We start from the raw sequence: 24,359 nt of genomic DNA, 5'->3' as shown, positions 1-24,359 counted from the left end.
CTCCTTAATTTCTCTTTCTTCTGTCTTATTGTTTGTGTATAGAAATGCAACTGATTTCTGTGCATTGATTTTATATTCTGCCACTTTACTGAATTTCTGTATGAAATCTAGCAGTTTTGGGGTGGAGTCTTTTGGGTTTTCCACATATCATATCATCTGCAAAGAGTGAGAGTTTGACTTCTTCTTTGCCAATTCGGATGCCTTTTATTTCTTTTTGTTGTCTGATTAATGGGTGCCAGTTTCTATCAGAAAAAGGAGTTATAAATATAGGAAGAGAAGGAACTTGGATGAACTCTGTGGTGATAGAACATAATTGCCCAGATCTTGGTTTCTAAATATCATCTTCCACTAAGAGGAATCAAGATTCTCTGAAGAAATGGCTGACTCCCAGGAGTGGGCCAGAAAAAGTACAAGATGATCGATCATAGGATGTCTAGTCGTGTCAGAAAGTAAGGAAGTACTCCTCTCCCCGCAGAAAAGGGAGATATGTCAAAAGAACACAGAAGCCAGTTTGATGAGTCTCCCACTGGCCAAATCTGGAGCAGTTTGAACATCAGGATAAATAATGATAGAATAGCGGATAGCCCACTGAATAAAATAGGGATACATGAGTCTTTATTGATATAAAAAGGTGGGGAAAGAGAGATTTTCAAAGTATGGAGAAAGAGTAACTTTACAATGTAGACGCTTGACAGTTCCCACCTTAATCACGTGATCAAGTGAACATCACCTAGTAGGATAAATTGAAATCATGACTACCTCCTAGGATGTGGTAAGTAGAGTCCATCATTACTTCTGCGATATTTCAGCTAAAGATGGATAGTTAGAGTCAATCATAAGGAAAAACTAGATATAACAAAACTGGTGTTCTACAGAATACTAGACCCATAATCTCCAAGGCTGTCAAGGTCATGATAGTCAAGGAGAGACAGAGGAACTGTTTCAGAGAAAAGGAGTGTGATACTGTGATTTATAGTAAGTAATAGATATTTGGTCTTTGGGTTTTTTTTTTTTAAAGATTTTATTTATTTATTTATTTGAGAGGGACAGAGATAGTGACAGAGAGCACCAGCAGGGAGGAAAGGGAGAAGCAGGCTCTCCGCTTAGCAGGGAGCCCCATGCAAGACTCGATCCCAGGACCCCGGGATCATGACCTGAGTCAAAGGCAGACGCTTAACCGACTGAGCCACGCAGGCTCCCAGTATTTGGTGTTTGTTCACTGTTCCTGGCACATAGCTCCCAAAACTCCTGTAATTTCCTATATAAGAGCCACAGGGGCATTTTTTTTTTAAGATTTATTTATTTGAGAGAGTGAGCACGCAGGAGGTAGCATGGGGCATCTTTTGTTATATTTAGTTTTGTCCTCACTTCCTGAAAGCTTCAGAGAGGGAAATGAATATCTTTTGTTTCCATAACAAGTCCCTTTCAACTACATCTGAGTTTATGTTAATGAGTTGACATTTGGAAAGCTCCAGATAACTTAAGGTTGGGGACTGGTTGCCAGGGAAACCAACCCTGATTAGAAGGTTGAAAGCTTCAGCACCCTCCCTCCGCATTAGGGCTGGGACTTGGGAGCAGTCTTACTCCAGTGTTATAAACCCAGCATTTTACTGCCTGTAGTGAAACAGTGTTATAGCATTTTTTTTTAAAGCAAGCTCTACACCCAATGTGAAGCTTGAACTCACGACCCTGAGATCAAGAGTCACATGGTCTACTGACTGAGACAGCCTGAGGCCCCAAATTTTATTTATGCAGTGAAGTCATATTTATTTTCAGAATACATTTTTATATCTTACATGTTAAAAATATATCTTTTGTGTTGAGAGGAAAAATATTTTGTATCAATTTTCATCAAAATTAAAAATCTCAAAAATTGGGTGCCTGGGTGGCTCAGATGGTTGAGCGTCTGCCTTTGGCTCAGGTCATGATCCCAGGGTCCTGGGATCGAATCCCGCATCGGGCTCCCTGCTCCTTGGGAGCCTGCTTCTCCCCCTGCCTCTCTCTCTCTGTCTCTCATGAATAAATAAATAAAATCTTAAAAAAAAAATCTCAAAAATTGTTGATATTTTAGCACTGAGAAAAGGCACTTACTAAATGTGTGCCAGTGCAATTCAATGTTATATAAAAAATGTAGGAGATAAAATTGTGTGTATGCATGACACAAATGTTAGATGAAGATACACAAAGCAAAATTCCCTAAGCAGGAAGTGGTGGAAAATATCTTGAAAAAGAGTTTACAAGGAAGGGAAACAGGATTGTGAAAAAAAAGAAGTTTGGAATACATATGGGACAGAGATTTGTTATAAAAATTATGGTTGAAGCCAAGGGGTGGGGGGGAATTCCTGTTTTCTCCTAGTGATCCTATTCATTATCATTACAGGGGAATTTCTTCCACCTCTCAGAAGTAGCAGGAAAAAGTGCCTTCTAAAACTGCAGCCTGGGGGCACCTGGGGGCACCTGGGTGGCTCAGATGGTTAAGCATCTGCCTTCAGCTCAGGTCATGATCCCAGGGTCCTGGGATCGAGCCCCACATCGAGCCCCACATTGGGCTCCCTGCTCAGCTGGGAGCCTGCTTCTCCCTCTCCCTCTGCCTCTCTCTGCTCATTCTCTCTCTCTCTCTCTCTCTGTGTCTCAAGTGAATAAATAAAATCTTTTCAAAATAAAAAATAAATAAAAATAAAACTGCAGCCTGCCCCATGTAAAGAAAAGTGAAATACAGTTGACTCTTAAACATGGGGGTTAGGGGTGCCAACCCCCCACCACACACAATTGAAAATTTGAGTATAATCTTGACTCCCCCAAAACTTAGCTACTAATAGCCTCCTCTTGACCAGAAGCCTTACCGATAACAGTTAACAGTATTTTTGCATGTTATTTGGGGTTTTTTGTTTCCTTTTTTTTTTTTTTAAAGATTGTATTTATTTATTTGTCAGAGAGAGAGAGAAGAGCACAAGCAGGGGGAGCGGCAGGCAGAGGGAGAAGCAGACTCCCCGCTGAGCAAGGAGCCTGATGCTGGACTCCATCCCAGGACCTGGGGATCATGACCTGAGCCAAAGGCAGATGCTTAACTGACTGAGCCACCCAGGTGTCGCTGTATGTTATTTGTATTATATTCTGTGTAGTTACAAGAAAGCTAGAGGAAAGAAAATCATAAGAGAAAATACACTATAAAAAAAAGAGAGAGAGAAAATACACTGTAGTAGCACTGTTTCACAGTTATCAAAACCAATCTGTGTGTAAGTGGACCTGGGCGGTTCAAACCCATTGTTGTTCAATATTTTATTGATGAGAAGGCCAAACTCTTCCATTCATGGGTACAGCTCCTCTAGTAGGTGATATAAACATATTGAAGGTCACTGTTTGTATTAGGTCAAGCCATAAAGTGGCTGACTTAAAACAGAAATTCATTCTGTCCCAGGTCTGCATGCCGGAAATCCAAAGTCAAGGCGTTGGGAAGCCTTTGCCCCCCAAAGACTCTAGGGGAAAATCCTTCCTCCCTATTCCAGCGGCTGGCAGCCGGCGGCTGGCGTATGCCTGGGCTGCCTCCTCCACAAGGCCCTCTCCCCTTTCCCCTGTGTCTGACTTTCTCCTAGAAGGACACTTGTCATTGGATTTAGAGCCCACCTACATAATCTAAGATTATCTCATTTTGAGATCCTTGACCTAATTATATCTACAAAGGCCCTTTTTCCAAATAAAGTCATATTCCTTCATTGATAACAGGGTTTACGGTATGTACATATCACGTTGTAGGCCACTATTCAACCTGCCACATCATTCCTACGTGTGACCTGCCCTTTTTTCCTCTCAGGCCAGCCTGCCAAAAGATGGAGAAATTAAGTTCTTATTAATCTGAATGAGACTGTTTTAAATTAAGATGTGAATTTTAATCTCCAGGGTAACCATTAAGAAAATAACTCAAAAACATACAGCGAAAGATACAAGGGAATTAAAACAGTGTATTAAAAAATACACACTTAACAGAAAAAGCATCAAGAATGGAGGGAGAGAGGAACAAGAAAGACTAAGAAAATGGCAAAATGGCACATGTAAATCCTACTTTATCAGTAATTATATTAAATGTAAATAGACTTAACACTCCAATGAGAAAGGTAGAAAGTAGGAGAATGGATGAAAGGAAAAAAGATCCAACACTATTCTGCCCACAAAAGATACACTTCAGGGGCGCCTGGGTGGCTCAGTTGGTTAAGCCACTGCCTTCGGCTCAGGTCATGATCCTGGAGTCCCGGGATCGAATCCCGCCATCAGGCTCCCCGCGCAGCAGGGGGTCTGCTTCTCCCTCTGACCCTCTTCCCTCTCGTGCTCTCTATCTCTCATTCTCTCTCTCTCTCAAATAAATAAATAAAATCTTTAAAAAAAGATACACTTCACTTTCAAAGACACAAATAGGTTGAAAGGAAAACGATGGAAGAAGAGGTTCCATGTAAGTAGCAACTAAAAGAAAGCTGGTGTGGCTATATGTCTATAGGCTAAATAAAATAGATTTTAAGACAAAAATTGTCACTAGAGACCAAGGACATTTTATAACGATAAAAAGGTGACTCCATCAGGAAGATGTAACAATTATGGACATATGCATACATAACAGCAGACTCCCAAAATATGGGAAGCAAAACTTACAGAATTGAAGGGAAAAATAAACAATGTAACCATAATAGTTGGAGGCTTCAATACCCCATTTTCAATAAAGAATAGAAAGACTAGGCAGACGATCAACAAGATCAGCAAGGAAACAGGAGACTTGAACAACCCTATGGACCAACTTGACCTAATTATAGATATCTGGAAAATACTACTACTGTAACACTAATAGTATCTAGAAAACACTTCAACAGCAGGAGCAGAACACACATTTTTCTCAAATGCACATGGAACATTCTCTGGTACAGACCATCTATTAGGTCATAAGAGAAGTCTCAGTAAATTTAAAGAGACTGAAATCATACAAAGTATGTTTTCTGAAATAAAATTTGAAATAAATGACAAAAGAAAATTTGGAATAGTAAATATGTGTAAACTGAGCAACATTCTCTTAAGTAACTGAAAGGGTCAATGGAAAAATCAGAGGGGAAATTAGGAAAAACTTTAGGATGAATGTAATAAGAACACAAGATACCAAAACCTATGGGATGTGGCAAAAGCAGTTTGAGAGAGAATCTTAGAGATGCAAACATATTAAAAAAGAAAAAAGAAAAAAGATCTCTTAACTTTCTACCTTAAGACCCTGGAAAAAGAAGAGTTCCTGGTTAGCTCTGAGCATTTGTGAGTCAGTTTTACTCTCTCGAGTTTCTAGCCCACGGTCGGAGCGCTGAAATGCCACAACGTGAAAAGAAACCCCAGGCCCCTGTGGGACGTTTGCCTCAGAACTAGCCCCAGTGCCCTCTAGTGGCCATATCTGTGAACCACAAGTAGAATCATGGAATTGACAACTTCAGGCTGGGACTACAGCCCCACCTCTGATGGTCGTCTGGAAAAGGAGGAGCCTGTTCCCTCTCCCGAGGTAACAACTCCCCATCAGAGGCAATATTCACAGCATTTACCTAGAGCCCCCCACCCATTGCTTAGAGCAGGCTGCTGCTAGATGTACATCGCCCTAGGTGAGGTCCCCCTCTGGGATTTGGGGGCCTGCTGATTGTTGCTGTTCGTAGGCAGAGATGGTGGAGTTCCCTTGCGCACAGTAGGTGTTCAATCTTCACAAAATTAATGCTGAGAATAAGGGCCTACCTTTGTGAGGTGGCCTAGGTTAGGGCCAGGGCTCAGCCTGGAGCCAGAGGCTGAGAGTCATGGCTAACCTCAGACTGGGGCTGGAAAGGGGCTGAAACTGTCATCAAGAAACAGGCCTTTCCTCCATCCTAAAGGAAATATCTGTCCTCTACCGGAGCTCTGTGGACCTGAGGCCCCTCCAGGGTACCTCCCGTTGCTGCCTGCCCTCCTGCCCATCTAGAAACTCTGGAGAAGTCAACCCGCCCACCCTTCCAAGCCAAGCCCCACTGCAGACCTATCTCCCAACACCTCCTCCTTCAACACAGCAGTGCCGTCTCCCCGGCCTTTGCACCTGCTTGCTGCTCTGCCCTTCATTTCCTCCCTGGCAAACTTCCAGTCACCCTTCAAGTCCCAGGTCAGACATCGAGGTCCCAGCTCAATGAGGCACCCCACGTTGGATGCCCAGAGGAGCGGTCCTCGAAGTGGATAAATGAATGGCAAGGGTGGGCACTTAGGCAGTTGGAATGAAGTCATTTGGTCTCAGCTAGCAGGGGTTCCCAGCTGCTTAGTACTCGTTGAATCGAATGGAATACGAACAGAGAGAGGTGCCATCTTGTGAGACCTAGTTGTGGCCTGAAATCACTACAGTGACTGGAAGAGCTCTCCCTCTTTGTGGTGTAACTGAAGCCAGGGGCAAACAACATAGTTTGAGTGATCATGGAGGACGCTTCCAGCTCAGTCATCTCGGGACCATAGCCCTTACCTACATATAGGACAGAAACCCTTACCACATGTAGTAGCCAGCCATGAGGGGGCTCCAAGGACCCCTGCCTCAGGGGGGGTCACTGAGTGTATACTCAGTATACTTGAAAAGTATATATGAAAAGTATATATACTTTTCACTCAGTGTATACTCCTCTTGAGTGTGAGCTGGATCTAGTCGCTTGCATCTCATGGGGAGAATACGGCAGATCACATCTGAGATTAAGTTATAAAATAATGTGACTTGCACCTTGCACACTCTTTCTGGCTCTTCCTGCTTACTCTCTCTGATGAAACCAGCTGCCACGTTGTGAGCTACTCCATGGAAAATCCCACATGGTAAGCAACTAAGAGTGGCCTCTGGTCAATAGCCAGTGAGGACGTGAACCCTGGGAGCAACCACATGGATGACCTTGGAAGTGGAGCTTCCCCCAGTCAAGCCTTAGGATGACTGCAGCCCAGGCGACACCTTGACTATGGCCTTGTGTGAGCCCCTGAAGTAGAAGCTGCACCTCAACTACTGACCCTCAGATTGTGTGGTGGACACCATGTTGTTTGAAGCCACGACATTCTGGAGGAATTTGTCACACAACACTAGATAACCAGTACCAGATAACCAGTACCAGTACCAGTACCAGTAACCAGTACCGTAACCAGTACCAGACCACACAGGGTCATGTAGCCCAATGAGCAAAGGGGAAGGCTTGGCAGGCAGCCCAGATGGGGCCCTGGTTTCCCCAAGTGTCAGTGGCAAGATACAGATGTAGCCCCAGCAATAACTCACAGAGGACTCTTGTTTTTATTTATTCGTTTTGGAAAATACAAAAGTCTGACATGGTACAATAATCGCATCAAAAGGAAACAGGATGCACAGAGGAGGGCCTGGATTTCTTCCCTGGCCCCTGCCCTCTCAGAAAGGCACAAATATGTGAGGCTTGAGTTCAGGGGCCTCCTGACCTGAAACCAATCTGCTGCTCAGAAGGCCAGGCCCCTCTGTGAACAGGAAAGAGGACCCTTTCCTCACACCCACACTTGGGGGTATGGGTTAAACAAGTTGAGGCCATGGGGGAAGTATGTGATTCAGGCCAAGTCCGGGTCGTTCTGGGTCCATGTCAGCACCCTGTGGAGGACCAGTCACTCCAACCAGACATGGTGGCTGAATAATCCCGGAAATGGTGCATCTGGGCACAGGGTCATTGCCAACCCCATTCCTGCTCTGGAGGCCTTAGATTTAAAAGACTGGAGACACTCAAGCTGGAGCATTCAAGATGGGGACAATTGTGCCCTCCGAGTCTTCCCCTTGGTAAGAGGGACCAGTCCTGCAGTTAAGTGCAGGGTAGGTAGTTTGGAATAGAGGTGTTTATATTACAAGTGGCTTCTGCCCCTCATCCCGCAGTGGGAAAAAGCAAATAATCTAACCAGCCTGAGGCACGAATGGCTGTCCTTCTTTCCCAGTTAACCAGGACTGAGTTTTCTCTGTAATTTTGGGAAAGGAAGAAGGGTTGGTTGAGAAACCGTGAAGGCCCAGATATGTTAGCCATCACCTAGAGCAGGACAAATTGGAAGTGAAAGAGTTTGTAATATTCGTTTTTTCCTTCTTAAAAAAGACCTAACATTTGTAATGGTTTAACAAAATTATTATAATTTCTTTTAAATAACCCACAGACACCCATGACGCTTCCAAATTTACAGAACAAAAAAGCATTCGAGAACTTGGTAGAAAACGATCTGTAGCTGATTCTTCCCAGGAGCTGGCCCCCAATGGTGGGCTCAGTTCACCTCCAGAATCTCGGTCTCCGGGAGGCCGAACTTGGTCTTGTGCTTGTCGAAGAGCTTCACCAGGGCCTCCATGTACATGGTGTGGTACAGGTCTATGTCCTGCTGGGTTGGGTGCTCCAGCTTGGGGATGGTGATGGGCTCACCCACTGCAAGGATGGGGCAGAGGCCTCTGGTTAGTCAGCCCACTCGGTCCACCTCCCTGAGAGTCTACCACGATGTTGATGGCAGTGACCCTGCACTACGTGCCAGCCATGTGCCAGGAACTGGGCTAAATGTGCTCCAGCTCAGGCTGTCCTCCTGACAGGTGAGGAGGGCCTAGGGCATGGAAGGGACCTGCCCCAGGGCCCACAGCCACTAAGCAGCGGGTGAGATCAACATTGGCTGCACCCACTCACCCGACTGGAAGCTCCTGGGAGGGCTATGGGAGCAAGTAACGGCATTGCTCTTGCCCCGCTCTGCGCAAGTCACATAGCCTCACTGAGCCTCAGTTGCCTCACCTGTCCCATGGGATCCTTCCTCCTAGGGCTTTGCTGAGGATCACGTGCTTTGAAAAGTGTGGTGAGGGAGGAGGAGGGGTGCAACACTCATGCACACATGCATTGCTTTACTTCCTGCATCTTCACACCCAACTCATCCCGAAGCCCTGGCAAAGACATTTTGGAAATTTCTCCCCAGTTCTTGCCCTTTCCACGGCCATTCCCTCAGTCCCCCCCTGGCTGCCAGAGAGGCATCTGCACCCATTTCGGGGGCTTCCGTTTTGACCCCTGTAACCCATTGGCTATCCAGCAGCCCCAAGAATCACTTTAAAGTGCAGTTCTGAACCTCTCCTCCCCCCAGTCCTCAAGCAGCTCTCCATTCTTAAGGTGAAGTGCAAACTCATTCCCACTGCCCATGGGAGCCTGTCCCTCTCCAGCCACACCTGTGCATGGAAATGTCCCTGCTGCCTCAAAGAGATCAGGCCTGGTAATGTAGGCCTATGCAACGAGAGCAGAGAGTGAGTCTGGGTCTGGGACCTCAGATGCAGGAAGTTAGTCTTTGTAAAAATCCAAAGCAAAACACCTGACCCTGATAACTCAAAGCATCTATGTGAGCTTTGACCCCGAAAGTCCACGGCTGGTGGCCTACACACTTCTGTGTGATCTCTGGCTTATGAAACACACACACACACACACACAGAACAACGCAACTGAGGGACAAGAGCAGCCAGTTTTTTGCTATACTTCTCAGAGGCCTATGCTCCAGTCATGTTGATGTTTTTCTTTTTGTTTCTCAAAAATCTATACAATTTTGCTGTGGAAGTCCACTCAGGCTCATGTTTCCGACAAATCTCTCCTCCATGTCTCTTTTGCTAGATGATTCCTCTTCAGCTAGAGGTGTAAGAGTCACCTCTTCCCTGGGGTCCACTATAAGGCCCCAGAGCACCCTGCACATTCCCCTCACACCCCCTCCTGGTCTTTGCTCCACAGACTGGTCTTCCTGCATAGGCTCCGGGCTCTACACACACAGACTGCCGAGTCTTGTTTTCTCACCTGGCACTGCTTGGCTCATAGCAATGGAACTAATTCCCCACCGCCCGCTCCCCACCCCCACTCGCCATCCCCAACAGCACCCAAACATGTCTGCATCCACAAGGTTTAGAGCGTGGACATCAGAACCACATAGCCTGGATGTGAATCCTAACTCCACCACAAACTAGCAGTGGGGCACCCAAAGTTCAGGAGCTGCGGGTAGGGGAAGCTCACCAACGGTGGTGATGGGCTTAGAGTAGGGCACCAGCCCCCATGTGTCAGAGGAGAAGAGGCCTCGGCCATGGAAGATGCACGGGGCAAAGCCAATGTACTTCTGGAACTTCTTCTGGACCCATCGGCCCCAGGAGCCCTCTTCAAAGATCACCTGCTTGTATACTTCATTCTCCCCGAAGGAGTAGGTGGGAACCAGGTCCGCTCTGGAAGGGAGAAGCCAGGGTCCGTCACACCCTAACTGCCGGCCTCCTGCTCTCCTAGCAGCATGACATGTGTTGGCCTGAGGGCACACAGTCCCGCACGGGAGCCTGGCCTCTCGGCCTGTCTGCAAGGGCCCCGGGGAGCACAGGTGGCATTTCTGCTCCACTCAGACCCTCGGGCTACGCTCGGGCAAACTTGCTCTGCAGCTCTGGCCGCCAATCTCCCCCCTCCCACAGGATGGCAAACTCTCATCCATGCCTTCCTGGGGTCTGGGCCTTGCCTCAGGGGCCGAGGAGTTGCTCTGTTGGGGCCAAACAAAGCTTCGGAGGGCTGTGCGTGCACTGCACGCTGTTGTGTGTGCGTGTGCGCTCGTGCGTGCGTGCACGCGAGTTGGGGGGGGGCACTTACCCGTGGCGTAGGGCCAGTTTTACAAAGCCCTTGCGATTGCGCAGGGTGACCGCATTCTTGCCAGGCATGGAGCTCAGGGACTCGGCTGCGCCCCCCACTACGATGATGATGGCATTGCCACTCCCATTCTTTGAAAGCAAGTAGTCTATGGTGTCCCTGTTCACAGGGCAGATGCCTGGCAGGGAGAAGGACACAGAGTCAGGGCTGCCCACAAAGGCATTCCCTACCCCCTGCATACAGCCGGGCATGAAGAGAGAGAGCCCTGGCCTTGGGCCCCAGATCTAAGCCAGCCACTAGAAGTTACATGGCCCTGCCTAAGCTATTTCTTTTTCAGAGCCTTGGCTTGCTTATCTGTAAAAGGCGGATAATGATATGAGGTTGTTTAGGGAACTCCTTCATTTGGCAAACATTCCTTGAGGTCCTAGCTCTGCAGGCTGTTGCTAGGTGCTGGGGAGCCCAATGAGTCGGGGCAGCAGGGGTCACAGCAGGTGGATAGGACAGAGCCACTGACAGTGATTCACGTGTGCAAAGGGCAGCACAGGGGCTGGGGTCGGAGAAGGCTTCCCAGGGAAGATGTGAGCCAAGCGAAACCCTGACGACCGCATGGACAGCTCTCCTGCTCAGAACTGGGCCGCCGTGCCTGGGCCACACTGCGTCTCTCCACACAGGCCCAGCCACTGGGGCACGGCGTATTGACCTCCTGCTCCCTCTCTCACCTCGCTCAGTGGCGAGGTTCGGGCCTGGACAACAGAGCCCAGCAGGGGCAGGCGGAGGCGGCGTCTCACCTCCAGACATCAGGTACTCTCTTAGCACTGGCATCCGGAAGTTGCCGGCCAGCGTGGCCAGGTAGGGCCTTATGCCGGGGAACTTCTTGCTCACTTCTGTGGCCTCTGTGCTGAAGTTGCAGAATGCACCCAGGCCCATGATGCCATGTGGGTGGTACCCAAGGATGTAGTTCCTGGTGGTCAGCAGGTTGTGTGTCTTCACCAGCTGCAGGGAAAAACTCGGGTTAGAGGAGATGCCAGGAGAGGGGTATTGGGACATGCCCAGAAGATGGGGGAAGGACCCGGGGTGCCATACCCTGGGCGACTCTGCACACATGACCTGAGACTCACTGCAGTCTCCATTGAGACTGTGAGTCCCCACCCGGGAAGGGAGTGGGGAACTTTCCCTCTCATTCCCTTACCTCTCCAGCCAGGCACACCAGGTCCTGTCATCTGCACCCTGCCAGCCTCCTGCCTGCCCTCCTCCTGGGCCCATTGTCCTCATTGAACCCCTGCTGCTCTCAGATAAAGAGGGGTGTCCAGTTTTTGTCAAGGTAAAGTCCATGTCCCTTAGTTTGGCCAGAGAAGGGACAGTGCAGGTGGCCTGAATGGAAACTTCCTTCCAGGCAGCCAGGCTCGGCTCATGCTGTATTGCAGGGAGGCCAGGGGCGAGCAACAGGCCTATGCCAGCGCTGGCAGGGGCAGGGGGCCAGCCAGGCAGCTGAGCTGTGGTACTGTCAACAAAGCTGTCTTGGGATGCTCTAAGGAATGACTGGCTTCCTCTGGGGGCTGCTCCCTGCCCTGGGGTTGGTGGCTTGGAGGGTGGGGTGGGTGGTGCAAAGTTGCCCTAGACTCTGAGGCACCTGCCCAGCATTGCACGGAACATGGTGGGGGTGGAGGGTGCTGAGCACGCTGGAGAGCAAGGCTATTCAGAAACATCACTTCTTTTCTGATTAGAAAATTAATGAATAATCATAGAGTACTTTAAAAATACAGGAAAGTAAAAAGGTAATCTATCCAAAGCACCTGCCCTATCTCCATCCGGATAAACCACTTTGACGTGTTGAGTTCTTTTGCTACTCTTTTTTAAAAACCACAAAATTAAGGGCACATGGTTGATATCATTTTTACATAATTTACTTTTTTTAAAAGATTTTATTTTGTATTTAATTATTTGACAGAGAGAGAGAGCGAGCAAGCACAAGCAGGGGGAGCAGCAGAGGGAGAGGGAGAAGCAGGCTCCTCACCGAGCAGGAAGCCTGACGTAGGGCTTGATCCCAGGACCCCGGGATCATGACCTGAGCCGAAGGCAGACGCTTCACCAACTGAGCCACCCAGGGGCCCCTCATTTTTACATAATTTTCTACCAAGCATATCTTAACTATTTTTCCTATCACAATCCCTCGGTCACATGTCTCTCCTGGCTGCATTATCCTGCCCCACAGTTATGCTGTGGGTAACAGAATTATAATCAAACTCTGATGGATGGATCTTTAAAAACCTTCCAGAATTTCCTTCAGAAATAATGCTTCCATAAGTACCTTATTTTTGTCCACATATCTGATTGTTTGACAAACTTCTAGAAATCACAGTTCCTGGGGCCAAGGGTATGAACATTTTGGTCTCATGGGCTGCCCGGCCTCTAGCGGGGTCCACTGATAACACCCGCCTTCCCATGCCAGAAAGTGCCTGTGTCCCTGCACTGGCGTGAGCTGGACAGAGACCCACGGGCCACTGGCAGAATGTCAACGGCCTGGGTTTTCCATGACTCCCGAATTGGGAACCCCTGGCTGGGGAAAGGACCTGGTGCTCGATTTGGGGGACGCAGTGCTGGTGGCTGCCCCTGGGAAACTGAAATCTGAACCTTCAGGTGACAGAGGCCCGAGGGGGATGGAGCAGATGGTGGCTGGCCCCATTCCCAGCTCTATGACTGCGGGGACGTGTCTGAGCACGCCCCCCCGAGTTCCACCTCCACTGCCGCTCGGGCCTTCCCTACTCTTTCTCCCACTTTGCCTTTGGCAAGCACGTTAAAGCTGCTCAAAAACCCAACCAGCGCTTTGCTGCCCGCTACATAAATGGAAAACACAGGCAGCCTAAGCCATGACTGTTGGGTAGGGGGTAGAGGGGGGGTGTCTAAAAGGGGGCCCGGCTTCACGTGAGCTCTGCGAGGAGACTGCTCCGAGAGTTCACCTCCCGAAGAGCAGGTGTGCCCAGGACACTAGCTCACAGGAAAGCTGGAACCTGGAGCAGGCTTCCAAACAGTAGGAACATGTCAAGGTAAGAGCGGAGGCTGCCAGCACCACCCTCGTAACCTGCTCCAGAACTGAAGGCTGGGTCTGGGAGCCCAAAGCACAAAATGTGCTGGAAGAGCCCTGATCCAGGCCCTTCCTTTGATTGCAAGGTGGAGACAGAGGCCTAGAGAAAGGAGCTGCCACTTCTCTCAACCCTGCTACTGACTTGCTTTGGGACCTCGGGACAGTCCCACCTCTCTGGGCCTTAGTAGGACCAACTGGGAAATGAAGGAGATGGACAGATAGATCATTCAAAGCTCAGAGAGTCTTTCCTAGTCTCCTCGCCAGAGATCCTGCCTATAACTCAGGGATAGGTGACTCGGGTGCCACCACCCCTACTTCTGGTAGCCGGTGGTGCTGGTGGCCACTGCTAATGCATGAGCCCTTCTGTGCTGGAAGAAGGGATGCTCTCGGGGCTCGCTGAGCTGCTCTGGTGGCAGGGAGCTATACAAAGAAGGGTGTGGGGAAGGGCGGGCGGGTGGTTACAGCCAGAGATCGTTACATAACCACTGGCAAGAGGCCAGGAGAAGGGGGAAGGCCAGGAGGGCCACACAGAACACGACAGAGCATCAACCCTGACATCAGGTCACCAAGGCCAAACCCTCTCTGCACAGAAAAGCAGCCTGAGGCCCTGAGGATCAGGGGCTCGGCCAAGTTCACCAGTGGGCAAGAGCAGAGCCCAGGCTGAGGCTCCATGCCCTGGCCGGCCTCAGGCCCAGGTTGGCTTGGGTCCTGGTGCCTAGGGGCCCTCTCCCGGCCAGCCCACGTGTGCCCTGTAGCTCCAATTCCCATCTGACTTCTTGGAATAGAGGTGCGAAAAGGGACACAGGGTTTTGTTTCGGTTCTTTTGGAAATGTGGACATAAGTGGGGAAGGGCACCTGCTTGTCCCAGCTCTGGCCAATGGTCATTGGGTCATCCTGTTTTGGGTAGAGGGGGCTATTGGACTCAAGGAATCTTCCAGAGGGACAGGCTGCTCTGATCACTGTGGCCTGACCTCTGAGGTAAAGATCCCAGCAGAGAGAAGAGAATCCATAATCCCTCACACCCATCCATAATTTACCACTTTTTATCATATGAACAGCTCCATTTTGCAAGTAAGGCTAATGAGGCTCAGTGAGCTTGAGAAAGTATGCCTGTGGTCCCTTGGGCAGAAAGTGACAAAGTCTAGCAGAATCCGCTAGATGGTGAGCCCACCTGAGGGGCCAGGGCTGACTCCTCCGTGTCCCCATGCCTAGCACAGAGCCCAGCGCAGGGACAGGGAGCTACAGCCCTGGGCAGTGAACAGAGTGACAGAGCAGGAACTCAACCCAGGTCTCTAACCACAAAGCAGAGGGAGGGAGACCCAGGAAGTGGGGCTCAATCTGATGAGGAAATCCGGGACTGAATCTCTCCCAGAGAAACAGGCAGTAGGAATTCAGTGGGAAAGAGCCTGGGGCTTGGATTCTAGTACGAACGCCAGCATGGACTCGCCATGCAACCTGGACCAGACCATGCCCGTCTCTGGGACTCAGTCTCCCCACTTCCAGAATGACAGGGTTAGGTCCGATGATGCAACTCTGTCCCAGCAACAGCAGGCTTGAATTCCTTGCAGCCAGGGAGATGGGGTCAGGGGAAGGGAGGAGCGGGAGCCCTGACCCCAAGGATCCTGGGAAAACTGGCTCAGGCTGCGGCAAGCAGAGGGAGCTTCCTCCCAACACTGAGGGCAGTGGAGGAATGTAGGGTTACCCGGCCACCTCCTCTGGGCAGCACGCCAGGATGTCTTAGTCGCTGACTCACAGCAGCAAACATACACCACCCTGCACCACACACACATTCACTCTCACACTTGCTGCCTCGGCTCTTCAGACCCCACTGCCTTCTGCTGGGGTCACCCTAAGCAGCTAGGATGTGCCAGTGCTGGGGTGCTCAGTGAGCTGGCCAGACAGGTCTCTCCCCTTAGGGATTCTGCCAGAGTTAGCCACAATCCCCCAGCACTAGGGCCCAGATGGCCTCTGCCTTGCCAGCCTGGCTTGTAGACCACTGGCAGGGGGCCAGACAAAGATGAGAAAAAGTCCAGACCAAGCCACCACTGATCCTGTCAGGACCTGGAGGCTGGCCCCAGAGAAGACAGGTGCATAGAAGACCAGCATGGGGGTCCCAGAGCAGCTAATGGTGGTGCGGCAGGAAGGAAACCCAGAGACCGACTTAGTCTAAACTCGCTTCATATGGGGCGACTGCATGCTGGAAGGGACGGTGCCTCACTCAGGGTCATACTGGGCTCTTCCTCCAAGCCTGAGGGAACCTGGAGTCCCCGAGCTTATTTCCTACAGCTCTGCAGCATAGGGAGGCAGCATGCTGTTGGGAAGAGTCCAGCATTCTGAGGCAAGGCAGCAAATGGAATTTCAGCTCAAACTGCTACTAGCCTCATTCAGCTTTACCACTTTCTGACCTTCAGGTTTTTCCTCTGTGAAAAAGGGATAAAACGCATACCCGCCTCACGGGGTACTGCGAGGGTTAACGGGGACTCCTTGAGGAAAGGTGCTGGTTCCTGGAAGGCTCCCAATAAATGGAGATCCTCCTCCTCCACTCCACCGCCTCAACATCCCCCACACGGCAGGCTTCTTCTCAAACTCAGGTGCCTCGCGTTCTTCCGTTTCCATGCCTCTTTAGTGCTACTCATCTTTAAGGTGGAGTTCTAGGAGCACGTCCTCCAGAAGCCTCCCCTGAGCACTTCAGAACTAGGGTCTCACTCTTATTTCACGGCACATCTAATTTCCTGGACCCTAATTCCCTGGTCATGAGCCCCAGTGGGCCACCTGCAGCTGGCTGAGAGAAGTGATGATCTTTCAGAGCTTCAGAAGGAAAAAAGAGCCCCTCATACCTACTGCTTTAAGTTGTATCCGTGGTTCAGGTCAGATGGACTTGGAACTATCTTAGTATTGCTCTTGATAAATTGTTGCCATTTCAGTTACGCCTTTAATATTCACTGAAAGGCAGACAAGCAACGGCCCTAATATCTGCTATTACACATGCTTATATCACTAAGGATCTCAGTGTCGGAAACATCTTTTGGATCCAAATGCTAGAACAAGTCCCGTTTCCTTAAGAAACTAGCATGCTTTGTCCTTTCTCAAAATAAAATCCAACAACTATCATGTTTCCCTTTTTGCCTTGGCTGCCAGGAAGCTAAGAGTTGACCATGAAGCTCAACTACTGCAACTTTGTTGACCCTTATGGCTGAACTGCTAGTAGCTTCTCCCTCAGGTCTTGACTTTTGTTTTTACCTGGTATGACACTGTATGTATCCTACATTGCCTCAAAGCCTGCATAAAGTGGGGTAGAACATGAACAGATGTCCACAGTGGAAGGGGTCACGTGGTTCAACTCAGCACATGTGGTACCCACAGACGGGTGAGTTAAAGCTTGCGCTCAGATTTCCCACCCGTTCCCACCCTCCCGAGTTAACACCCGCAAGTCTTTACCTGGATGGGAAAGTAGTCTCGAAAGTAGCGCCACACAGCCCAGTTTCGGACCCACTGTGACCTCCTGCCACCTTCCAGGAACAAAATACAGTGTTGGGAAGCAGCGGGAGTGGGGGCGGGTGACATTTGGGCAAGGCAGAGAAGACAGGGCCAGTGAGACCCTGAGTGAGGGGACTGTCACCCTATGGGGCATCTTCTCCCGCCTCCCCACTGGGCCCTGTCTCACCTTTTTTCCCCTCACGTTAGGCAAACCCTTGATGGAGTGTGAGCTCCTCTGAGGACCAGGACGGTGCCTTCTGAGGGGCTTTCGACACCCCAACCCGGAACCACACCCTGGCCTAGCTCCCCGCTTTTTACATAGCAGGTGCTAAGTAAAAAGTGGTGGCCCCCACGCTGAGGAACTTCCGCTCTGCGCAGGAGGGCGGGTCCCAAGGGCGAGGGGGTGGGGCAAGGAGGGTGTGCTCTTACCTTTTTTGGGCGTGTTCCAGTCAAACACCAGCCAGGTGAAGTAGAGCACGGCGATGAGCCAACAGTCGGTGCAGAATATGTACATGAGGATGGCGCTGCAGGCCACTCCTGGTGGGGAAGCAGAGGGCCCCGGGTCAGGCCCTGTCCTCCCTGGGTGGGCCTCAGTCTCCCCTCTGGGCAAAGGCTCACCAAATGACACGCCTTCGGCACAGCTGGGACCACGGGCAGAGGAGGCCTGCAGCCACAGCCCAGGGAGGATGACGCTCATGGGGACAAGAACCTCATCCCCTAGATGCTGACGGGCGTCCCTGGCGTCCAGGAGCTCGTGGGCTCCCTGCGCTCTGGGCAGTAGCACTGGGAAAGCCGTCCTTAGAGCTGTTCTTTCGGGCCCCTCCTCACACGTTCTCCCCACCCCAGTGCCGACCACAGTTACTGTGGACGCAGGGAGGGACCCACCGAGTGCCTCTACACCGCAGGACTTGGGCCGAGCCACCGTCTCAAGTGTGAGGCCGGGGAACTTTACCCCACTTTGGAGATGAGAACACTGAGGCTCCAGGAGGAGGTAATATGCCAAAGGTCACTCAGCAGGACAGTGGCAGAGCCAGGATTCATAAAGATTTTATTTTATTTATCGGGGGGGGCGGAATGGGGAGAGAGGGCACAAGCAGGGGGAGCGGGAGAGGGAGAAGCGGGCCAGCTGCCAAGCAAGGAGCCTGACGCGTGACTCGATCTCAGAACCCTGGGATCATGACCTGAGCCGAAGGCAGACGCTTAACTGATTGAGCCACCCAGGCGTCCCAGCAGAGCCAGGGTTGGACCAGTGAATCCATAATCTGCACCAGGCTTTAGAAGTTCACCAAAAATGAGAAGGCCCAGCCTACCACCGGAGGGACCTGACAGAGGTGGCTTCCTGCCCCGGGAGGAGGGCCGGCCCCTTCCAACATAAGAGGGCTGCAGTCAGGCCCAGGCCAGAGCCCAGAGCCCATCAGGACCCCTTGAAAAAACCACAGCAGGGCCCTCAGAAGACTCCCCGGGGCCGCCTTCCATGCAGTCACTCCTTTCTGGGTCTTCTGGCCCTAATGTTGAATAACCTGGTGCAGCAATGAAGTCTGCACCAGAGCTGGCTTACCTCAGGGCTGGCCCCTGGAAGCCCTCATCAGGGCCTCTATCCCCATTTTACCCAGCCCTCCAGGTCTCACTCAGACCAGATCTCTCCAAGAACCATCCTCCAGTATCACATTGCCCTCCCACATGGATCTCTCACCTCTGAATTCTCCACACTAGGTGGGGGGGGGCACATCTTCTTTGCCCCCTGACACTCAGCACAGGGCTGGGCGCAGCCGGTGCTCATGCGAGGTAGAGCGTGACTTCCATCCAGCACCCTCCCCCACTGCTCAGGGAGGGAAGTCAACCCTTGCTGTATGCCCACCCTCTGCTGGGCCCTGAGCTGGTCATGGGTGCCCTAGGGCTGCCTGGCTCTGGACCCCATGCTCTCTCTTCTTCCTGCTATGCTGAGCCTCCTCCGCTTTCCTCTGAGGGAGAGGGGAGGGCCAGATGGACTCCACCCTGAGCCTCAGAGCAGGAAAATGGTGATCCCTTGTCATCCACAATGCAGTCCTGGTCTACTTCTGAGCTAACCTCTCCCAAGGTAGCTAAAAATAGTACAACTATCTTGGGAGGGGCAGTGAACATAGAGTGACCAGGCATCCAGCTTCTCAGGACCAGCTTAGGAGTGTGACATCACAGACAGGGAAGAGGTAGTCTCTAGGGAAGCATTTGCAGCCTACAAAACCCCACTAAAGGCAAACTGTGAAGTACTCGGAGCAGCTGGGTGAATGGCTATGTCTAAGTTAAGGCCACTTACCAAGTCGCTCACACTGTTGAGCAGTTTGCCTTTGGTCCCCTTTCTTAGGCCTGGGAAATGGGCTGTTCCAGCCCCCTAGACGCCACAGGTATCCAAGCTCCTTCAGAGGCCAGGTGGATTCCCCAGGTGGGCCTGGGCAGGGCCGTGAGGTTCAGGCGAGGGTCCGAGCGGCCTGGAAATCTAGCTGCCGTCAAACCCCTAACTCTCCTAAGGGGTACGGGGAGCAGAGGGGGCTGAGCCGCAGGCCCCACTGCCTCCAAGTCTGAGCTCTCTGGGAAGGAGGGAATCCCTACCTAGTGTCCTCACACTGCTGCTCAGGCAGCCTGGATGGAGGAAGAGAGAACCCACTGGGAGTCCAGAGACTGTATTCCAGTCCTGCTGCCCGTAGCCCCCATGTGCCCACCGCCCCTCTCTCACAGCACGCGCCGGACTCCCTCCTGCGCACAGCCCTTCAGTCCCTGGGCTCCCTGGGAGCTAGAGCTCTGATGCACCTCTCCAGCCCCAGCAGCCGACCCAGGAAAGGTTCATGGAGCAAAAAAACGAGCTGAACCCTACTTTCTCAGAGCCTGATCCCAGTCCTCTAAACTGGGGGCTCCCTGCTTCCCCCTTGTGGGCCACAGGACTGCAGCTGGGTCAACAACCACTTAAAGACCCTGCGGGCTCCATGCACGGAAGGCCCAGGGCCACCTTCACCAGCTTCACCTCCCCACATCTTGGTGAAGCCGGGGATTCAAACCTCCGGTCACAGAGGCCTGTGAGCAGGGCTGCCCGTGGCGGCTCAGGGGCTGGGAGGCAGCACGACGGGCTGCTTCAGGACGCCTCAGCCCTGCCACTCACGGGTTGCAGCCCCTCCCTGAGCCTCCATGTCCTCACAGGGCATTGGGAAAGTTACATGACGTGATGTGGAGGAGAACAAACACACAGCCAGGCATCCCGTCCGGGGATCCATGCACTCGGATGGGGAACAAAATGACACCTTAATTTTCACCCCTCTCTGAGGGAAATTGAGTATTTCCTCCATTGACTCGTGTAACAGACCACAGTGTGTTAGCAGTGAGCTGTCGACAGTGGCTCCGGGGGAGAGCAAAGGTGTTTTCGTATCACATTTAGAGCAGCGGCAGAGACCTTAAAACATCATTTGTTCTCCGAAATGTTTAAGAATTAGAGCAACGGTTACGTCTGCCCCTAGATCTTTTTATTTCATGTAATAATAAAGAGGCACACGTGTTACTCTCTGCCTCATTTGACTTCTTAAATGCGCATATATATATATATATATTTACACTTAAATATCATTGGTTTTCTCTGAAACCCAATGAACTTTGTATTACACGTTTAAAAACCCCAAGGAAGGTTTATGGCCTTTACCAGAATGCTAGAGGGGTCCACTGGGCAAAAATGGTAGAGCCCGCCTGTTCGAGGGTAAGCTGCGGGGCCGTGGCAGCCTTTGAGACACCAGAAGAGCCTCTGCCGGCAGATCTGGGTGGGAGCAGGAAGGAGCGGCTGGGGCTGCTCAGGGCAATAATTAGCCCCAGCTCAGCAGACCTGCCCATCCGAGCAGGCTTGGCTCCCACCTACACAAGGGCGTTGGGAAGATGCTGGGCCGGTTTCTGGGCTACGTTGGACCTGATCGATTGCAAACCTACAACTTGAGGCCAGTCCCTGTTGCAGCCTGCACGGGCTGGGGTTCTGGCAGCTGCTCAGCTCCCCGGCAGCCAAGCTAAGACAGGGACGGTGGCGGCTTCTTGGTACAAACGGGGCCTAAGGGAGCGGGTGCAGCAGACTGCACGTGTGTCTGGGAGGCTGCAGTCCATGGGGTCTTGCCCTGGTCCCACCACTTCCTCCTCATTCTGGGCAAGGCTCTGCCCCCTCCGGCCTCTCTACTCTAGGATCCTAAGAAGTGGCCAGATGTGGGCCAGGGTAGAGGTTTGAGCCCGAAGGGAGCCAGTTTAATCTGCTCTGTTCCCCAGACCAGTGTTTATCTCATTGAGGCCATATATCTCTCTAAGAATCTGAAGATGGTAATTGCCCTTCACCCCAGAAAAAGGTGCACATATTCTCACATATAATTTTTCACCTAATTTTGGGGGTTCATGGCCCTCTCCCTAAAACCTACTCTTGGGCCTAAAGGTGAAAACTGGTTGTTTTAGACCAGGTCCACCAATTCTGAGCTCTCCAGTAAGGTGGGCTCCCTGGTGAGTGCTCTGGGCTTCCCCCCAAATCCCAGCTATGCCATTCAAGGAGCTTCACAGTCTCAGAGAGTCAGTGAAGCTCTGTAAGTTTCTACTTCCTCACCTGTGAAGTAGAAAGTCAAGGAAAGGCACATTAGGTGCCTGGGGGCACCGTGCAGCCTTGATAAACAGCACCCCTGTCCCAACCCTCTGCCCTGCAAAGGAAGGCGGAGGCAGCGTGGAACTGCTCTGGAAGCGTGGTCTCAGAGGCCCCCATGCCTCCTGGAAGGACAGGGGCTCAGCGCCGATATGGTAGCTCATCAGGTAGATCATCCCCCGTCAGCCCAGACAATCCTAAAGAGGGCTGTGCCCAGAAGGACTGTCCCACAGGCACTGGAATGTGCTCTGTGGCGCTCCGCGTGGACATGCTGGGAGGCCGCTCATGATGCTGAGAACACAGGGGCCTGGGGAAGAAGCGGGGCGGCTAGGAGGGCAGGGGCTGGCCCACGCACGGGCCCTTTCCTCTTCCCAGACAACCCACCATGGCCTGAGCCTGGTCTGAGGGGCAAGCCGGGGAATGAGAGCACCAAGCTAGCCCTGCAGAAGTAGCCAAAGCACTGGTGGGGGAGGGGTTGAGAGAGAGAAAGGGAGGCAGCTCTTAATGGGCTAGGGCGAGCAGCTGGGGTCTGTGTCCAGCAGGGGGTGCTGGCAGCCGGGAGTGGGGTCTGGGGGCACATCCCAACAGCGGCTCCCCTATAATGGGCCCCCCCCCCCATGACCAGGCCCTGTGCTGCATGTTCTCATCCCGCATCTTCAATTCCCACAAAGGCCCTGTGAAGAAGGCAGCATTTTTGCCACAGCTGAAATGAGGAAATGAACTTCCAGAGAGTTCAAGGTCACAGAGCTTGCCTGTGGTAGAGTTAGGCCTCAAGCCGGCACCACACCACACTAAGGCAAAGCAACACACTTGCTGGGAAATGGTTGTTGGTAGGCAGGGTAGCATGTGGGAGAAGCACAGGCTTTGGGGGTCCTATAGACCCGGATTCAAATCTGTGTGACTTGGGACAGGTCACTTACCTTATGTGAGAGTTGGGTTTCCTAACTGTAAAATGGGACGTGTACCACCTCCCACTGCATCTCACTGCGTCCTCATGCATGCCTAGGGCTAGAGCACTTGATCGGGCACTCGAAAGGGGGTAAGTGGGAGGGTGCTCTCACACGTCACCCCTGCAGAGCAGAGCTCCTGCTCTAAGCTCTGTCGTCGAGGACCCTGCCTGCCCTCGCCCTCTAAGCCCCGGCTTACCAAGCACAAGGAAGGACAGGACCCATTGTAGCACCGAGATGACCTGCAGCTGCTTTTCCACCTTGGATCTATTGAGCCAAGTGACGGAGAAGAGGTCCTGGAGGGCGGAGAGGATGCTGGAGCCAGTGCCTGCAGCAGAGGGCAGAGGTCAGTCTGTTGCCCCACTTCCCTCCAGCCTCAGAGCCCCCAGCACCAACCCACCTCCAGAGACACCTTCCGACATGTGACAGGAGCATGGCCACAACATCAGACTGATCCGGGTTCAAGTCGCAGCCTGCCACCCAGTAGCTTTGTAATTCTGGGCTGTTTGCATGCTTCCCTGTGCCCCAACTTTTACATATACCCATTGGGAATGGTGTTCCCCTCACGGGGTCATACTGGAGACCAAATGAAGTATCCAAAGACGCTGGGGTGGGGCAGGGGGCGGCTCTCCATAATTGCCAGCTCTCTTCCCTTCCCTCCAGCCCAAACTCCGGGCCTTATCCTTTATCTGGATCTAGTACAAATATTTAATCTTTGCTATCTGTGCCTGTGAGGCCAAGGACAGAGGTTCAATATCCAATTTGCAATGTTTTTTTCTCCAAGTGTACTTTGAGTACCCCAATCCCTGCCCCCTCTCATCCCCAGGACCCCTTGCCAGCAGGCTGAGCCCTCCTGTCCTCAGCCCAACACCACCACCACCACCATCACCACCTTTAGAGGGATTTACACTTTCAGCTTCATCTCAGGGCCCAGAGCTTGGGGCCCAGAAAAGAATCAGGCGGGAGCTTTTGCTTCCCCAAAGGACCCAGTGGCCAGTGAGCTTCGGGAAGCCTGGGATAGTGAGGGCTGCAATTATGTTTGCTACCAAGCGGCTACCAAGCCTCGAAGTTAGGAAAAGATGTGCCCACTTAATTGGCTCTTTGATTGTGCCCCCAGGATGATGCCCTGGACTCCAGTGGGACCAGAAAGCCTGGTGATGGTAGGAGAGGCAGCACTGGGGAAGGGCACGGGCGGCTAGACCAGAGGAAGGGAGCCACTTCCAACCCCCATGCCTGCTGAGCCCCAACTGCATGCCCTTCACTCTACACATCTTCAGTGAGTGCTTGCTGGATGCTGGGCAAACATTCCTTCACACCAGCCACTCTGCAAGGCCCAAGGACTGAGTCACAATGTTGTCCTTGAGGGTCTCATGACCTTTCACCCTGGCCTACTGCTGGGAGACGGAGTTAGGGGCTTACACTCAAGCCTTTGCATTTCTTCAAAATCTGGAGAGCAACAGGGTCACAGCAGAGTTTAGAAAGGGACATAAGCCTCATCGGCTGAAAGTTAACTTTTAGGAGACGTACAGATAACACCAGACCTCAAGGCAGACACACCAGTCCTGTCTCCTGTGCCCTGGTCTAGTAGATTGGAGGAAGGGGGCATGGTCCAGGAGAAG

At 51.7% G+C, this 24,359-nt stretch overlaps 1 protein-coding gene across 1 annotated transcript in view; it reads right to left on the bottom strand.

The window, feature by feature from the left end:
• Nucleotides 1–7,266: 7,266 nt before the first annotated feature.
• DGAT2 (diacylglycerol O-acyltransferase 2) overlaps nt 7,267–24,359 on the bottom strand; it is a 30,812-nt gene continuing 13,719 nt past the window's right edge. Inside the window, exons 2-8 of the mRNA XM_028115831.2 lie at nt 22,940–23,068; nt 17,602–17,709; nt 17,134–17,204; nt 11,402–11,606; nt 10,617–10,791; nt 10,008–10,210; nt 7,267–8,411 (exon numbers count right to left, since the gene is read on the bottom strand). Of these exons, the coding sequence (XP_027971632.1) occupies nt 8,257–8,411; nt 10,008–10,210; nt 10,617–10,791; nt 11,402–11,606; nt 17,134–17,204; nt 17,602–17,709; nt 22,940–23,068 (1,046 nt within the window). The 3' untranslated portion in view covers nt 7,267–8,256. The remainder of the gene's footprint in view (nt 8,412–10,007; nt 10,211–10,616; nt 10,792–11,401; nt 11,607–17,133; nt 17,205–17,601; nt 17,710–22,939; nt 23,069–24,359) is intronic.

Source organism: Eumetopias jubatus, unplaced genomic scaffold, assembly GCF_037043125.1.
Source record: "Eumetopias jubatus isolate StellerSeaLion01/CBP00866 unplaced genomic scaffold, mEumJub1_p1.0 scaffold_13, whole genome shotgun sequence".
Taxonomy (NCBI): domain Eukaryota; kingdom Metazoa; phylum Chordata; class Mammalia; order Carnivora; family Otariidae; genus Eumetopias; species Eumetopias jubatus.
The sequence above is the reverse complement of the archived record's forward strand: the minus strand, read 5'-3'. Positions and strand labels throughout refer to the sequence as shown.